General features: G+C 30.4%; 1 protein-coding gene across 4 annotated transcripts in view; it reads left to right on the forward strand.

The window, feature by feature from the left end:
• The window catches only part of LOC115887793 (RNA binding protein fox-1 homolog 2), a 134,819-nt gene that overhangs the window by 93,860 nt on the left and 22,233 nt on the right, over nt 1–18,726 (forward strand). For all 4 annotated transcript variants that reach the window (XM_030907305.1, XM_030907292.1, XM_030907313.1 and 1 more), the window contains exons 2-4: nt 2,928–3,251; nt 7,289–7,465; nt 8,442–8,495. In XM_030907305.1, coding sequence (XP_030763165.1) covers nt 2,931–3,251; nt 7,289–7,465; nt 8,442–8,495 — 552 coding nt within the window. In that variant the 5' untranslated portion in view covers nt 2,928–2,930. The remainder of the gene's footprint in view (nt 1–2,927; nt 3,252–7,288; nt 7,466–8,441; nt 8,496–18,726) is intronic.

Here is an 18,726-nt window from a genome sequence, read left to right on the forward strand (position 1 = left end):
GGCAGAGAATATTTGGGAGAGTGTAACTACTCTTTTCCTTCTACTATGGTCGGAGGACTTTTGGGATTTCCAGATTAGAATCATCTAATCTATCTTAAAATTCTGGCCTAATAATTTTTTGCGACAATTCAAAAATTAGTGAAACCCTTGGTGAAACCAAACTACTCTTATTAAATTTAGTACAAAACTTGAGGGTATGATCTAGGTAATATAGTAAAATTTACTCAGTGTTTTGATTGTAAAGCAGAATTAAATCAAACAGTAATTTAAAGTAACAAATATACTTCGGTTTGTATTTTTGCAGTTTATGTACATATATCCTGGGATACATTTATTAATGAATCCTGTCGGGGTGAAAATCTTTAGGTACGTCACTGGCCATAGTCAATTTCCGCTGTTCCCATTTGGTCAAATGTATGCCGAAATTGATTCCTATTCATTTATACTTCACATCGACCGCTTTGTTAATCTGGATTATTCCACGTCGCCCATTGTTCTGTCGGGTGCTTTTTGGTGCGAGATTTAAAATTAAACCCAAAATAGGAAGACAGAGGCATCCAGACAGAAGATGATGCTAGAGAAGATAAAAAATACCGATCGAAAAAAAACGGTGTCAAAGAGGGTTAGGGAATGGCAATCGATGATAATTTTTTTTCGAGGTTAAGCCCTAGACGTCATATACTTGATCAGTATTCTTCTTTATTTATTAAGAAACCTTAAGAAGCTTGTAATTTAGTTTTATAGTGTGTAAAATCCTATCCTTTTTTAATCTTTCTATAATTCCTGTTAATTTTTGACAACTTTTATGTAAATTGTAATAATTGAGGTCTAGAGATTGACCTCCCGAAAATTATCATCGATTGTCATTCCCAAGTCGTCTTTGACGCCGTTTCTAGGGTTCCGTACCCAAAGGGTAAAAACGGAAACCCTATTACTAAGACTTCGCTGTCCGTCCGTCCGTCTGTCACAAAGCTCTATCTTATGAACCGTTATAGCTAGACAGTTGAAATTTTTACAGATAATGTATCTATGTTGCCGCTATAAGAACAAATACTAAAAACAGAATTAAATAAATGTTTATAAATAAAAAATACGCCAATTCTATGGTAATTATGTACCTCCGTAATAATTATAACCTGTCTTAAACATTTGGCAACAGTGCGAAAATCGTTTCAAAAAACTTTACCTTCTACCTGTCAAGGGATAATATCAGGTCATCTATCACTATATACTTCTCATCCCAATACCATGACTAGCGATATGATTATAAACTTTTCTTAACGATCCGCGTTCCTTTATTCCTATTGGTCGATTGAACGAAGGTCGAACAACGCCAATCGGAACAATTTGGCCACGAGGAACAGGATTTGGGAGCGGAGATTAAGGGAGAAAGGTCCTGCTAAAGTGGAGGGAATAATAAGATTCTTCTCCGACAAATTTTTATTTGTTTTTGTTACGACGCCGACGCTGTTTCTGTGTTGGGAAGCTGGAAAAATGAAGATTGATTACCTACTGATCGATGGATAGTTTATCATTAATGTCAGTTTGCAATTTTGCAAAAGTTTTTTTTTTGATATTCATAGACTACAGTTATGTTTACGATGCAGGATTAAGTCATTTGATACTGCTGGTAAATTACAATTTAGGTAGCTGTTATTGAAATTTAAAATATTCTTTATCTTTAGAAAATTTTAAATATGTCAAAAACTTGACATTTTAGTCAAATGCTTATACTATTTATAACACCTTTTACATTTTATCAACAAAAATATTACAATATTTACTCTCTATTTAATTATTAATTTAGTGTCATTATTATTATTATCTAGATATAAAAAAATTAATTTTATTTATTTTATAATCTAGCTAACACGATAAGTAAATATTTATTTATTTATATTTATTCGTGTAAATGACGCTTCGAGGTCGTTTGCAAATTTCGTTCTCGCCATGAAAAATCGTGAACCGTATGTTGATAAGCAACGACCATGCTCTGAATGATGCTATACATGACCACAGAGATTCTTAGCTGTAAAAAGAATCAAATCTAACAATCAACAATAACTCAACTAATAATCTAGTAAATAACAGTTATAAACCGTGCTATTAAAAATTATATCGAGCATTTTGTGACATTAAGTAGATGAAATCTTCGGATAGCGGAAGCCATTGGTAGCGATAAAGTATTTTTGAACCTGTTTTATAAGTGGAGTGAAGATATAAGTATAAAGAACGCATTTACGGTAACAAGATTTCTCTGCTTCAGGGCGAAGAAAAAAAAAACATAAACGATGCAGGTTAATGTGTTTAATGTTTGTACGAGTTGAGGCAAAACACAGAACGACATATTTTGTATTGGAAATAAAACTACGATGTCGAAGATTCATTGTCATTATTTTTTTTCAATTTACACTACTACGACGTTTCGGATAGTTATATTGATAAGTTGTAGTTATTCAACTGTATGAAAACTCTACTTCGCGTTAAGATTGTAGACTTCTTCATTGGGTTTCTTTAGTTTTTTTTTGTAAGCTCTTTGTACTTCAATACTTGGTTACCTAAAAAAATCACTGTTTTGAATAAAAATGATTACCTAAAAAATTGAGGTTTTTTTCGACAACTCTAGCTAACTTGAACGTAGTGCTGATTTGACAAATTATACTCTACGCTCTGCGATTTTTGATTTTATTAGTGTCAAGCGTGCATGCTTAGATGCAAAGTTTATTTATTTATAAGAGTTTTATAAAAAACATTATAGTTTGATCACAACTGCGAATTCGACGAGTAGAGGTCTGACTTATTAAAGAATCATAAACCTATGTTATTTTTTTGTAAGGAGTCCATGCTTGGGGAGTATGCACTCCTTACAAATCTTATTTTTACATGAGGAAACTCCCTGTATACTAACATTTTTTTGTTCTTTCCAGCACATGGTGCAGACGGGTATGACGGCGCCCTTCGGCGCCGCCGCCCCTGCCGCGGGTTTTCCCACCGCCGCACAAAACGGCGAAGTCAAAGCGGCCGAGGACAAATCGGCCTTACCACTACTACCGCCTCCAGCGACAGCACCGGGCGCCGGGCCGCCCTTCAGTCCGCCGCCCCCGCAAGGTCCGCCCGCTCCCGAGCCGCCCGGCGCCGGTCTGGTGGGCAGTCCGGCGGCAGCCGCAGCTGCTGCGGCCGCGGCTGCCGCCATGGCGCAGCAACAGCAGCAACAACAGCAGAACCACGCGCAGTATAAATGCGAACCACAGGTAAGAGATGATATATATATACATTCTGTTTACAGCGTTCTACGAGGTTTTCCGATTCTTAACTGCCACTCTTCTCTATCTGGCTACATGTTATCAGCAAGCTATCTTTGTTTCATTTCCTTCCTTATTCCTTCTCTCTTCTCTCCAGCTTGTTCTCGGTTCTTTATTCTCCCTTGATGCATCCATTTAGCAGTTGTTATATGTCCGTACCATATCAACTGTTTGGTTCTTATATCAACAATTGAAGGGTTCAGAAGGAACTGGATCAAGTCCTAGAAGATAGTTATGAAGAAAATGAGAGCTTAAGAAGAAGAAAACTTGACACAATGCTGTATTATATTTTAAATTGTATTGCAAACTAAAGTAGGTAACTCAAAATACAACTGTCGAATGTTTGTTTATGCTTTTTTGGACTTGAACCATTTTATCTCTGAAAATATTTGAAATTTTAGATATAAAATGGTTTATCGGTACTTTATCCTTCAATCATCGTGTCTTCATCATCAATCCCATCATCAATCCTATCAGCTCTAAATGCCTATTGAGCTGGCAATGTCCTCTATCTCTTTTTGTTAGACTTACTACAATTTTGACAGTTTTTCTGTCTTTGTTTATATCGTGTGCCATAAATGCTTTTACGCAGCTAGGCTATCTGTGAAGATGACTGTATGTTCTTCCTACCTTACTATTTCTACCACACAATAATGAATTGCCGTTATTTTCGCCAGAAAAATTGCGATATCTCATATAAAAATCATATGCTGGTTTGAGACAACTGTATCCTCACCGTTATTATCTGAGCCATAAGCTCAAGGCTAACTTGTGTAATGCCCTAGTTTTGTCGCATTTTTCTCATTGTGCTCCATTGTATTCGCAAGCCTTAAACACTCATGAAGTGTATCGAATACAAAAAGTGCAGAATACATGTTTGAGATATATTTTTAATCTAAGAAAATTTCACCATGTTTCGCATAAACTTCGAGAATTGGAGTGGCTCAGTATGAAGAATAGGCATCGTTTGGGCACACTGAGTCTGTATCATTTTATTATTACTACCCAAGAACCAACTTACCTGTTTGAAAAGATTCAACTTAGAGAGAATGCGCATAGTGTTAATATTAGAGCAAAGGACACTCTTACAATTCCCTACCATAAGACCTCTCTTTTTGAAGGTTCGTTCAGTTAGTGTATTGCGAAATTATATAATGAATTACCTTCAAACCTAAAAACTCTAAATATTCATACATTTAAGATGCATACCCGTCGATGGCTTTATGAAAATCAGTAGGTCTTTTTTTTTTTCTTTATCTGACTGAAACTTTTTTTCTTCTTTGAAATTGAGTTTTTTTTTCACTGTTTTTTTTATTGATTTGATTTGCTTATTATTATTTTTTTTATTGTTCTTTTTTCATATGACATATTTTAATCTTTTTCACCTTTTATTATTTTTTTTGTTGTACTTCATTCGGATTATGCTTCGGAGTTAAATGGAAGAGCAGAAGCATTATGCTTCTGAATTTCGCTCCATATATAAATATTGGGTTTTGATATATTTATATATATATATATATATATTATATATGGTGTGATGGTGTAATTATTTAATTTCTATGATTTCTTACTATTTTAATGTATTAATAATTAACTGTATTTTATTTTACTTTTTTTTGGAAATAAAGGCATTATTATTATTATTATTATTATATCTTAGTAACCGAACTAGATATAAAATGGTTTATCGGTACTTTATCCTTCAATCATCGTGTCTTCATCATCAATCCTATCAGCTCTAAATGCCTATTGAGCTGGCAATGTCCTCTATCTCTTTTTGTTAGACTTACTACAATTTTGACAGTTTTTCTGTCTTTGCTTATGTCGTGTGCCATAAATGCTTCTACGCAGCTAGGCTATCTGTGAAGATGACTGTATGTTCTTCCTACCTTACTATTTCTACCACACAATAATGAATTGCCGTTATTTTCGCCAGAAAAATTGCGATATCTTGGTAACCGAACCTGGTATTCAAGTATACATTAATTTTTAACTCGGTTAATATAAGGTTAATATCACACAAAAGCGCTTTAAGTGAAAATTTCAAATGATAAATTACAGCAGTACATTTATGGCGAATATATTTTGAAAAATTAAAATATTAAATCTCGATTATACTCTCTCTCAGTTCTTTATCGCAAGTGCCCTAATATAAATCGGTCTAATGCTCCTGTCTAAATTTAATACCTTCATTATTCGCTAGAATCCCCATTCTGACACCTGTAACGCGAAATAAACGATGACGAAGTATGTAAACCGGCTGCCGTATATTAAAGTGACGAGTTTCATTAAAACTTTTTCTCTTGTTTTTCGAAAATCCGCTTTTTCTGGATAACGACCAGTCAGGAAATCGATAGAACGGGGATTGTATTGTCTGTCATATTTAGGAGAAAATTGGAGATTTCTGGACAAAGGATTTCTTTTGTATTTAAATACAGATTATTATTAAGCTGGATTTTAAATTATTAACTGCGATTTTATGTGAGATTTTTTTTATTAAAACTTACAAATGGTTTTAAACTTTTAACCATAGAGGATAAGTAAAAATAATAGTTATTTTTTATACAAGACGATAAAATGGTATTTTATCGTCGACCGAAAATTATTAATTCACGAGCGATGAAATCGCGATTGAATTAATTCCGGGAGTCGATAATGCAATTTTATCGTCGCGTATAAAACAATATTTTTTTTACATAGCGAGTTACCTTTTAAAAAATATTCAGTAATTATTATTTCAGTGCATTTATTAGGAGTAGAAAAAATATTGTGCTGGGTTGGGCGTTGGTTTCTTTGTAATTTGACAAATAAAGCTGTCTCTTTAGTTGTCAGTTTTGAGTCAATATTTTTTAATTCTCCTTCGTGTCCTTTGCCGATTGAATTGGAGCCAGAAATGGCTCAAAACGAAATAAGTAAATTACCAACAGATATTCAGGCTGATTCATTTTGAGACCCACTTTATTGCTGGCGGTATTTAGTTCGTTAATTTGTGTTTGTAGTTCTTCAGGATTATTGGCAATTAGGACTGTGTCATCAGCGAATCTTAGATGGCTAAGATATTTTCCATCTATTTTTAATCCTTTATTGGTCCATTCTAGGTGACGGAAGATTTCTTCTATTATTTTGTTACATCTATTCAAATATCACAAAAATAATCTGGAAAAAATGAAATCGGAAGTATTTAGATTTTTAAGCCTGTTAAGGTGACATTTTGATCAGTATCAAATTGCTCAACTCTGCCTTCATTTAACCGATCTTGTATCTTCTAGTTTGACAACATTTTCTTTTTGTTTACAATAATGAGACTCGAATTTGTGACACCCGGTACATAACGAAAATAATATGAAAATTACAAGACTGATGAAACCTTTTTAACTCTATCCGCCCCTTAAAACCAATCCTCACTAACTGAAACCATGCATAATACATTCCAAACAGATAACTATGATCATTAGATCGAAAATCTCTCTCTACGTTGTAGCTAAGAGTTTATTAATTCTTGACAGGAATACAAAAGGGAGAAGAGAAAAACAAGTTATCGAGAGTCTAGAACTCGAGGTCACGTACGGGTCTAAACTTAATGAAAAGAAAAAAGTTGTGTAACAGTTTGGCTCCCTTTTCAAGTGGGAGAGAATAACTTCGGCAACAGTTATGGCAGGGAACTTTTAAATTAAGTTCGTGTCCTTTCTCACTTGTTTCCAACTTAAATAGAAAGCGTGATTAAGTTATTAATTGTCCAGTTTGGAACAGCGCCATGCGAAATAAATATCTATTTTATGATGAAATGTTCTTTTTTAAAAATGATTTATTAACTAATTAAGAACCTACCTAGAAATTGGCTTATCTTATGTTATTGTAGCAAGGTAGCTACTGAGCTTCTTTGAAGCTGATATTATAAAAACTATCGAGATTGGTGAAAAGCATATTGGATTTAAAAATGGTCTCTTTGTGAAAAGTTTTTGACGTTGATTTTTTGTCATTTTCAGGAGACTGAACACCAACAAAACGGCACAGCACAACCGCCTACCTCAGAGGCATCGGAGAGTACAAAACAGGCGCAAGGCACGCAAGCAGCTACCGAATTGGCCAACCAGCCCAAGAGACTGCACGTCTCCAACATTCCATTTAGGTTTAGAGACCCCGACCTTAGGGCCATGTTTGGTGTAAGTAAAGTATCAGTTTTACTCTTTATTTAGAAGCATCGCATGGTTAAGAAAATACAAGTTTTAAGATTACCTGGTTAATGTCTCCATTGTATCCTAAGGGCTTATTCGTATTATGCTTACTATAGTATAATCACTCACAGTATTTTTGGATAATCAGCGAGATTGTACATGTCAGCCCTTTCTACAGGTCAGCGATATATAATTTAATTGTGGATGATGGAATTTTATGGGGAATTGCTGTTTTATTTTATTATAATCAATTTTTTTTTGACCATAATCAGATGGATTTTGCTAGTGGTAGCCAGTCTTTTGGCATTGTTGCTCAAAATATTGTATATCTTACGTTCTGATATTGCTTATGTTTTCTAGCTATGATCAGCTTATGTTTTCATCCGATCTTCTTTTTTTTCTGGACTCCAGTCTAAAGAAACTGGTTAGTAACTTTTAGCTATTTGGGTGATAAGAGAACATTTTTGTCCTCCACCAAAATTATTTGTTTTTTGAACAATTGCAATAATTTTAAACTCGAGAACAACGCTTTAAAAAATAAGGTTATGTATGCATTCAATAATTGAACAATTGGTCTTAAAACATATTATGTAAATGACGTTATTACAATTGACAACAACAATACTATACGTGATTATTAAGTACCTACATCCTTTGTTGAAAATATTTGTATTTTTATTTAGAGCTTGTTTACTAGTCTAAAGTGTCTCTTTAACGTTTAGCACTGTTTATCAGCTGTCACCATTGTGTCATCTACATTACTCTTGAATGAGAGGCTATTATCAACTTTATTCAATTTTGTGAATATTTCCTACAGCTTTTTTAGAATCTTCTTTGGCTGGTTGCTATGTATTTCTTCATGATGTTCAGATCTAAAGAAAAATACCTTTAAAACGGTATTTAGAAACAACCTAATTACTTGTTCAAAATGAAACGGTTAATTTTTGTTTTGTACTTTTTTCAGCAATTTGGACCAATCCTAGACGTAGAAATAATTTTTAACGAGAGAGGATCGAAGGTATGTTGACAATCAATATAAATTAATAATTTAATGAAATAGTTTTTGAGCCAGCTATGTTGCTATTAAATTTTGAGTCTTAATAAATGAATGACATTGTAGAAAAATACTCGAAAATCGCCATAATAAATCATTATTTTGATTAAATGGTCAGCGATTTTTTTATTTTGTCAATAAAATTTCGAGTATTTTTATATAATCTAGGTTTAATATCAGTAAAAGCAAATATCAGTGCTGTATCTAGATTAGAAGCGATTTGGGCTTTCCATAACTCCTTTTAATATCGATTAGGGATGTCCTGTTTAAGAAAAATGTCGATACTTATTTTTTTTTTATTTATTTCATATTTGGTGGTGTATCTTGTATCTTAAAAACAGTTAATGACAGAAAAAATATTCAAAGTTATATATCAAGTTTGAGTGTAATGAAACTATACTTACCTTACTCTAGCCTTTTGGCTGTCAGACAAATTTGTTACTCTATCATGGCCTACTTATTACGTGAGGTATTGTTATGTGATACCATTTTCTATAAACAATTTCTATTGATCGCAAAAAAATACAACTCGTGATTAACATGACCTAGGGCTACAATATATCAACGTCAGTTTAAAAGAAAACACAAACCAAAAAATAATATATTGTTAAATACTTGCTTAATAATTTATTTTAATTTAAAAATCGACAATAGAGAAAATATCGATACTTCGATATATCGATAATTTTGGACATCCCTACTATCGATATTTTTGTAAAATTAATCAACCTTTTTATACTATGACATTTTTCACCTGTCAAATGTTTAGATCTAATCTATCATTAAAATTCCAAGTAAATCAGATTGTGGTAATTTAATATTTAAGCTGTTTGACTAGAACTGGTAGTTCGTAGCAAGTTAACATCGGTATTTTTAGGGTATTATTCCTAAATGAAAGCCTGTAGATTTGGTACTGCTGAAATCTTATCACACGTTCACTTTTTATCTTCATTAACACCAAAAAATTAATTTTCAACACGCGTTAACAGTTTTTCAAGTCTTATTTCATAACTTCTTTAATAATCAGCATCAGTTTCAACATTGTGTTTCGTTAATCGAAATTGATTAATTAAGTAATTGAATTAATATTCTGTATTGTCTACGATTCCAAGTATTCTTGTTATGTGCTTGGAATATATTAATTACCTGCATTGGTCATTTACCAATTATACCATGGCAATAATTCAAATGCTCGAAACGATTATTCATTTACAACGTGTGTGTATATAAATACAAATTTACATAAAACATTATGTTTAATTATATTAAATAATTAATATATATATTGAATAAACATTAGTTTTTTAGGATCTTACAAAATCATTTCGTGTCTATGTATTTTACGTTTAGGTATATACAGGGTGTAACATAATTGACTGCTAATTATTCATAATTGGTTTACGTTTTAAATATTATACAGGGTGAGTCTTAAATAAGTGGAAATATTTTTTCAGGGCTGGTAGATCTCGATAAAAGAAACATATTTTTTCTTTACCGTTTTTTTTCCAAAATAACCGAGTTATTTTACTTTGAAAATTTGCAAAAAATGATTTTTTGCTTAAATTTTGAGAACATTGGATCTGGAAATTTAATCTACTACCTATGTTGCCATATTACCAAGAAATTATGTTTTTAACTAAAACCAGCTGAAAAATTCACCAGCTGACCAATTCGGGAAATAAGTGAAAATCAATATGGTGTCGAAAATAATGACGTAACTACCAAGGATCGAAAAACAAACTGTAGCCTGTCATTTTAATTCTGCGGTAAATTGTATTTTCTGTCATTTTATTGGTGTCATATCTTTTCGGACTCGTTGTAACAACATAATGCCTTATTGTTGTTACTGACAAGTTCTATAACATTTTTATTGTAACCTTTGAATAAGAAGACTAAGGAAGGAGCATAATGCTATCCATGTATTCATGCATGGTGGGCGGAAAAAGCACTCTAGGGTGGGGATCCTTGACAGTTCTGTTTGACGATTCATTTGACACATTTGAATTTGATTTGAAATTTTATGGATTTGTCAGTCTTTACGGAGCTTATTTTATGTTATTTATTATTTACTGTATTACTTATAGTTGTATAAAGGTAGTAAATCTAGATGGAAATTGTGGCAGAACTTAAATTAACAGTGACACTATCGCGATTTATCGAAAAAGACTCTAAAATAGTTGGTTGTGTAGCGTGCGGTAGATCTCGGCAAAAATCGAGTGAAATAATGGAACAACTTTTCGCTAGTAAGTGACTATATACTATACATACGTGTAGTAAACCGATCATTTATGAAATTCACTTAAATTAACTAATTATATATTTTTTCTTGCATTTTTGCTTTTATTTACTACTTGTCAAAGATTAGATCAAATATTAGATGTCAAAGCATTTAGATACGTCAATTTGATTTACCAGATTTACCTGCTTCAGTAGCGTATCGGATGTTTGTGTTAAAAAATAATTATTAATCAAACCAAATCAAACTTATCTATTTTTATTAGAATTATATATTTTTGTAACAATTTTAAGAACTACCAACATTTATTCACAATGTCAAATACAACATATTATAGAGTCTACCCCACGTCTACCCTACATCATAGTTTTACATTTTTTAAATAAAATTAGAAAGGCACTGATAAACCGGAATTTAAGTCGGCCATATTTGAGGCCCATCGCGGTGGACCTAAGATTTTTGATATGCGCCTTTCTTAGTCTTCTTATTCAAAGATTGTAACTAATAACTTACCCTGAACAAGGTTTAGCACTAAATTACGACACCCTGTATAAACAATAAAAGTTATAATGTATTCATATATCATAAAATGAACCAATTTTTTACATTTCCTAATATTATTCTCATTATTAACAGATTGTTGATAGAAACTTGAATTATATAGATCTGTAGTTTATCGCATGGCTTATGAAAAAATGTGGTTTTATATATTGCATTTATATTGAATTTAAAACACAGCTTTTTGTGCTTCAATTAGATTGGACGACTTCACACGTTATATGCGTTAAAGAAAGTGTATTTTTGTCATCTTGGCCCAATCCTAACCTCCTTTTTAGTTTTAGGTGTTGTTTAGCCATGGGCGTTAATAAACAAAATAGGATCGTGATTAAAGAGCAACAGTATGTAGCTTGATACTTTAACCATAAACAGTTTATTTTTTTCTTTTGTATGATACGAATAAAAAGGCATTTCGAAAAAAAATAACTGTACAAACCATGATCATTACTATTTTTTGAGATGAATTGAATTTTCTAGTTGTTAATCTGCATGGAAGTTGAGTTATTCGAGTTTGTAAGTGTTATTTTGTTTTTTTTATTTTTTTGGAAAACAGAACTAAATGTATTGTTCTCTAGGCACTTGACAACGTTGCACTACTTATCTATGGGCTTTTTATCTAGCGAATAACACCATAAGTTGTATAACTTTCACGTTTAGATTTGATAGCAGCAAAGCTGAGTAGGCTCTCTTAAATCTTTTTTCACGAACATTTTATCAGAGAATTTTATACAGTGTAATTATTATTATACGATGCATGTATTTACTATTTTATTTGAATTTGTTGGCACGTTAATAGATCTTTTTGTTGGTCAATAATAATAATTTATTTCAAGTTGCCAAAATATCTCCTTTTTTTAGTTGTTTCAATATCTTTGTTCTTGAAATGTTTTACATTATTTGGCTTCATTTAAATCTATTAAACCAACAAATAAAATGACAAATTTTTCAAGAAAAAATAAGTTTTTTTTTTGAAAAATTTGTTATAAATATATAATTCTTTATACATATATTTATCGTTCAATTGTGCAATTCGACTATGACTTTATACTAAACATGACATATGATGGCGTAGTGAGATTTTGGTTTTTCATATGATTGTGCTGTAGCAGCTGTCAAATCGTCTTTAATTTTGTTTTTAAATGACATTACTGTCAACTTCATATCCATTTACTTTAGCACTGAGGCCTGACACTACTCGTTATTTTTGTTTTTATTTTATTTCTAATAAAAAACAATGTCACATAAAAAATATAATTTTATTTTGAGTATAACTATGTCTAGCTTGAAGTTTTTGACAGTGACATTGGAAGTCATTTACAATGGTTTGAAATAAACTGTAACTGTTTCGTTCTCGAGAGCTTCAAGTGGTAGACACAGCTAAGCTCAAACTAAATTATTTCTATGGTTATTGTGACGTCGTTTTTATTCCATCATGCGCTATACAGGGCGAGTCTTAAATAAGAGCAAATATTTTCAGGGTTGGTAGATCTCGACAAAAGAAACATATTTTCTCTTTGCCGTTTTTCAAATAAGTCCAAAATAACCGAGTTACATATTTTACTTTTTATTTTTTTTTGTCTTACTATTTTTTTGTTTTCTTTCTTGTAACTTTAATGTACTGCCTATCTTGTCATATTATCAAGAAATTATGTGTTTTAACTAAAAACTAAAAAATTTCCAAATTTTTTTCAAGAAACTCCAAATTTTCAAAACATTTTTTTCGCAAAAAAACTGATAGACGTGTTTCTTGGGTCGAAATATACTACCCCTAAAATATTTTCACTTATTTAAGACTCATCCTGTATAATGATTTTCTTTTTTAAATAAGTTTGTTTAAGTAAGCATGATATAAATTAGTTAATTTGAGTAATATGAATTAATTACAAAATCATTCCTCCATTAGTAAATTTAGCGTTCTCAAAATGTAAAATGGTGATAAAAAAATGGTGTCATTGTGGTCTTTGACATGCCAATCAATAGCAATTTCTGTCGGGTCTCCCCTAGATCTGAGTTATTAAAAAAAGACAGAAATACTTAAACACAAATTAAAAACTTAAAAGAAAAATGAATAACAGAAAAGTAATAAAATCATCAAAAAAACAAATATTTTTCAAAAAATTAACGAAAAAATCTGAAAATATTTTTTTTTAAATAAAAATAATTTCTTCAAAAAACAACTTGTTTTTTCGATTGTATTTTATTTATTTGAAGTAATATACAAAATACGAAGTAGGTACGAACTCATAGATTTAAATTTATTTTGTTATGAAAATATGCCCTCTTTTACACGAGAACATTAAATTCATCTGTCAAATATCAATTTTAAACAGAATACAGAGTGAACAGATATTTTATCGCGTTTCGTAGTGTCTAGCTTTCAACAAAAGTGCTATTTCCCTATTAGATCTTCTGCCTTGTGAATTTTCTTTTTAAAAACTGTCTGTTATTTTGTTTATGTGTGGTTTTAAACGGTGTTTGGGATGTGTGCTCTAGATTTAGAAAGCTTCTACTTAATTTACCTACCATTATACACGCTAAATTTACACAAAATAATAAAATATCACCCGTAGTTAGTTGACGTAACCTTAATTTTAATGCAGTTTAATTATTAATTATCATTCTATAACAAAGTCCTTTTACCGATCTCATGGGATTTCTAACATTGTTGTTTTGTTTTTGTTCTTGTTGACTTAGACTTCTGTAAATTTAATATATTTTTTTAATTTTTGATTAAATGAGTATATTAAATTTTTATCTTATTGGTAGAATTATATAGGTTATATAATCAGATAAATTAATATTTTAGAATCTAGACATTTCTTTTTAAGATTTACTATAATTAAGGTATCAAATTATGATGTGGATTACAAAAATAATAACAAAACATTATAATTTCATAATGATGAAAAAAAAATTTAAAAAGTCCAATAATTCAGATATTATGGATAAAATTAGTTGATCGTTTTTCAAAATTGATTTAGATATTAGGAAGCTTGTTATTGTTTTCAAGTATATAGATTGCATTTCAGAGTATATAGAGGCATACATATAGTGTGAAACAAAAAATGACCTATGCTTATGGCACATAACATTTTATTTTGTTTAGATCTATTTTAATGGGAACTTTTTCAACTACCATTTTATTTTAAATGGAACAGCCAGCATATTATTACAATATTCAGTTGAGAATGCATGCCTCTTCAAAATACTATTAAGATTGCCTACCCCTCAGACAAAGATTTTCCTAGATATTTTCATTTATATGATTTAGTGTCAGTAGATCTTTGTTATTTGATAATATCTAGATGGCTGTGATATACCTAACGTTAATAACAAAAATGAAATAATGTAGAGTAAATTATTAGACTGTAATAAGGAGGTACACGTTTAAAATATATTTGAACTATTACAGAATTAGAACTCGATATGAAAACGTATAATATGATAAAAATTACTCAAAATGCTTCCCCTCATGTTCACGGCATAAAATGATTCTATTTTTAAAAGGTCATTTCACATATTTGTAAACGCTGTCTTTAAAATATATTTTCGTAAAATAAGTTGAGACTAGACAAATCAGTAACATTTAAGGTATTTTATTAATTGATGGATGCACACTACATTCCACCATTAATAGAATCACATCAATTTTCTCTGCTGTAGGTTAAGTTTCCATTTTCGGCATATTTCTGAGATTTTTTTACGTTTTCAGCTGACAAAATGATAACTAGTTGTTACAGTTGAATTAAGTTGACAGCAGTGTTGAAGTAACGTGAGACCTATCACAGCCGCCTAGATTTTATCAACAAATAAAGATCTACTTACACTAAATCATAAAAATGAAAAACCTTTGTCCGAGAGGTGGGAAAACTTAATAGTATTTTGAAGAAATATGAATTCTCCACTGGATATCGGAATAATATGCTGGGTGTGCCGTTTAAAAAAAAGTAACTTGCTTTTCAAAGTGACCAATGTACAATATTAATTTTGTGTCATCCTGTAGAACTTTTCGAGTCAAGTTTTAATTTGATTTAAAATACAATGGTTATTTTAACTAAATATTAGGTTATACCTGGTAAATTTCAATTTAGATAGTTCATATTGAAATTTATAATTTGTTATTTTTAGAAAATGTTAAATATGTCAAAAAAGCCATGTAAATAAGCCATACCTAGGCCTATACGTGGTAGGCCTACTGCACACTTTAATACACATATGATGTAATATGCATACAGCCAGTAGTATGTCATCATAGTGTCATGTCAATCTACAAAAATTCTAGGACACGTATTAGTGCTCTAGGTACCGCAAAACCGAAAAAAAAACGGCGTCCAGTTGGCTGGGAAATGACGATCGATCACATTTCCCATATAAATTTACATATAAAATGACAGCGATCTTCATTTCATAGCTATCGCTGACGCCGTTTTTTTTTCGATCATACGATATTTATTATTGAATATTAAAACAGATACATGAAGTAAAATGAATTGACAGTTTTCTACTTCAAGTCATTTTATATCAATAGAATTGAAAGCTTTTAATTCCTATTGAAAGAAAATAATTTGGTCTTTTCTGTTTCTAGTTATTTATGTCAAAACCGCATAGTCGTTTATATTCTTTGTTATGTATGTCTTTATAAATTTTGAAGAATATGCATGCATATAACCGAATAAACTTGCATTTAATAATTACAAATGATGTACTTATAATATTAAATCATTTAATTAATATTTTTTACTGAAATTATATAAAATTATCAATTTCTTTACTGTTAAGAGATGTCTTAGATTCTATTATGTTTCTATGTTTTAGAATCTGTATTGTTGAATAAAAAACTATCGAGGTATTTGTGAGGTATCACGTCTCAACCCGTTTAAAACCAGGCTAGGCTTACCTTGCTAAAACATACCTATACTACGGAAAGTATCCCTTTATTAATGTAAATGCCTTGTTGATAGCAATAAGTATTAACTAACGAATTTATATAATCCATAGATCATAACGAAACTTATATGCAGAATTATCTTTTTTAGTTTTAATTTTATTTTCCTTTTTTTGATGGTCTTTTGATTATTATTTTTGTTTCTAATTTTGTATCCTTTCTTTTTAACGCAGCTCTGTAAACGTTTCAGTTGACTCTTGACTAGATAGTGACAGATATGTTTTAGGTTAGGATTAAAATTTGTTGGTTTTTTGATGTTGATGATATATATACATATACGTATTGATTTATACCATTTATATATACTATATACAGCCAGAAATGAAATAATTGAAATGATACTTTGATTTTTTGATTTATTATTATGATTTCGACAAAAGAAAGCCCCCTAGAAGTCTAGAATACGCGAATTGATTCAAATTTTCAAAAAAATTGGGTGTAGACTAGGTTATGTTAGTGTGAGGGAGGCTTAACGCCAGTAGATGGATATGAATAGGCGACATCATTAATAATACTTAATTTTTAACATTATTAATTATTTTCTTACTAAATATTAAAACAATAAACTCTAAATTTGGATATTTGGTCGAAATTTTATTTTTTATTTGATTTGGCAATGCCGCCAAAATCATGCTTAACAGTATAACGTAGTCTAACCCTGAAGAACTTCGCACACCAATAAAAATTCGATACAAGTTCATAGAATCTGATCAGAGAAACAGTACATGAGTAATAACACAAGAGAACTTTAGAATGATAATAAGTAATAAATTAACAAGTATTTATTATTGGCAGAATTGGAATTCTAACACAATTCACAAAAACAAATTATTTTAAGGGATGGACGGTGGTTTTGCTAACCATGTTAGCATCATCAGCAGATGATTAAAACTTTTGATTTCAATCATCCCCTGATGATGCTATTTTGAATAGCAAAATGTGCATCCATAGTTTAAAAGATCATGTATTGATGAATTGTATAATAAAATTGTGTATTTTCTGTTATTTTTGTTCTAAAAATATTACATAAAAAAGCAACTTATTTTTTGAATTGGCTGATGAAATTCTAAATACAGATTAAATTTTACTGAATGTAACAGGGAATACAAATAATTATTGTTAGTCAGTTTAAAGTGATTTAAAGTTGTTGAACTTGATATAGATAAAATGAAATAAATCTAAAAGCCAATGGATGATTATGATTTTTTTGTTGAAGACTTTTTGATGAAATTTGTAATTTTGAAAATCATTTTATTAAATGTGTTATATCCAATCAAGATTGTGAAATGTATCGTTCATCTTCTAAAATTCAATTTATCCCAATAAACATCAAATTTCCTTCTACAGCCAAGGAACAACTTTTTAATTATCTCCTAATAAAACTATATTAACAATCTGTTTCTTATCTTTTTACTACCTGCCACTTAACTCCTTAATGTTCTCTGAAGGAGGTATACTGAGGATGATGATTGACATTTAACATGTAACGATATTACTGATATTAGTAATATTCTCCTATAATTTTTTAAAACTATTTTATAGAAACACTTTTGTTTGGGCCTTATTAAAGTTATAGTTAACGAAAATTTCATACAGTTTTGACAAACACATCAAAATATTTTATTGATATTCTATAGATACATGTTTCAATAACCATGTTAGGCATCATCAATAAATGATTAAAGTTGAAAAAACAGTTCTAATCATTTTCTGATGATGATAACATGGTTAGCAAACTTATGTTTATGTTATAATAAAATAATGTGGTAGATTTGCATCCTTATGTTACGCAGGTTTAGGACCAGGAAATAAATAACTTTTTATTTAAAAAATTGTCGACCTTTCGACGTGTATTTTCTTCTTTATCGAGGCTATTTTTAGCTAAAAGATTCTTTTGTCAAAAGTAATTAAGTAGCTTCTCCTGATGGTATGGATACAATCAACAATTATGTGTAGTGTTGTTGATTGTACCCATACTATCACGAGAAGCTACTTATTTACTTTTTTAGCAAAATAACCTTTTAGCTGAGAATAGCCTTGATATAGACGAATTAATATATTCTAATAAATTGGCGCCCCACGTTAGGCGCCAAAATTTAAAAAAAATATTAGAAAATTATTGAGGTTTGTGGTTTATTCAAGTCGTACCTTGTGCTGGTTATCTGGAAAAAAACACTAAAGATATTAAGATATAAGAAGATCGAGATGAGAAAGTTATTTTTGGCAAATTAGTTCCTTTATCATAGACAACACAATATAATAAAAATAATACTATAAGTACTGTAAGTTTACAAAATAAAACGCTTGTTCAACACAATACACGAAAACATTTTATTTTGTATTCTGGATGCATTTTTGCTAACCACGTTACTATCACCAGGAGATGATTAATATTAACAGTTTTAATCATTCTGCTTATTATACTAATAACATGGTTTACAAAACGTGCGTCTATA

Source organism: Sitophilus oryzae, unplaced genomic scaffold, assembly GCF_002938485.1.
Source record: "Sitophilus oryzae breed Bouriz unplaced genomic scaffold, Soryzae_2.0 scaffold_1165_pilon_pilon, whole genome shotgun sequence".
NCBI lineage: Eukaryota > Metazoa > Arthropoda > Insecta > Coleoptera > Curculionidae > Sitophilus > Sitophilus oryzae.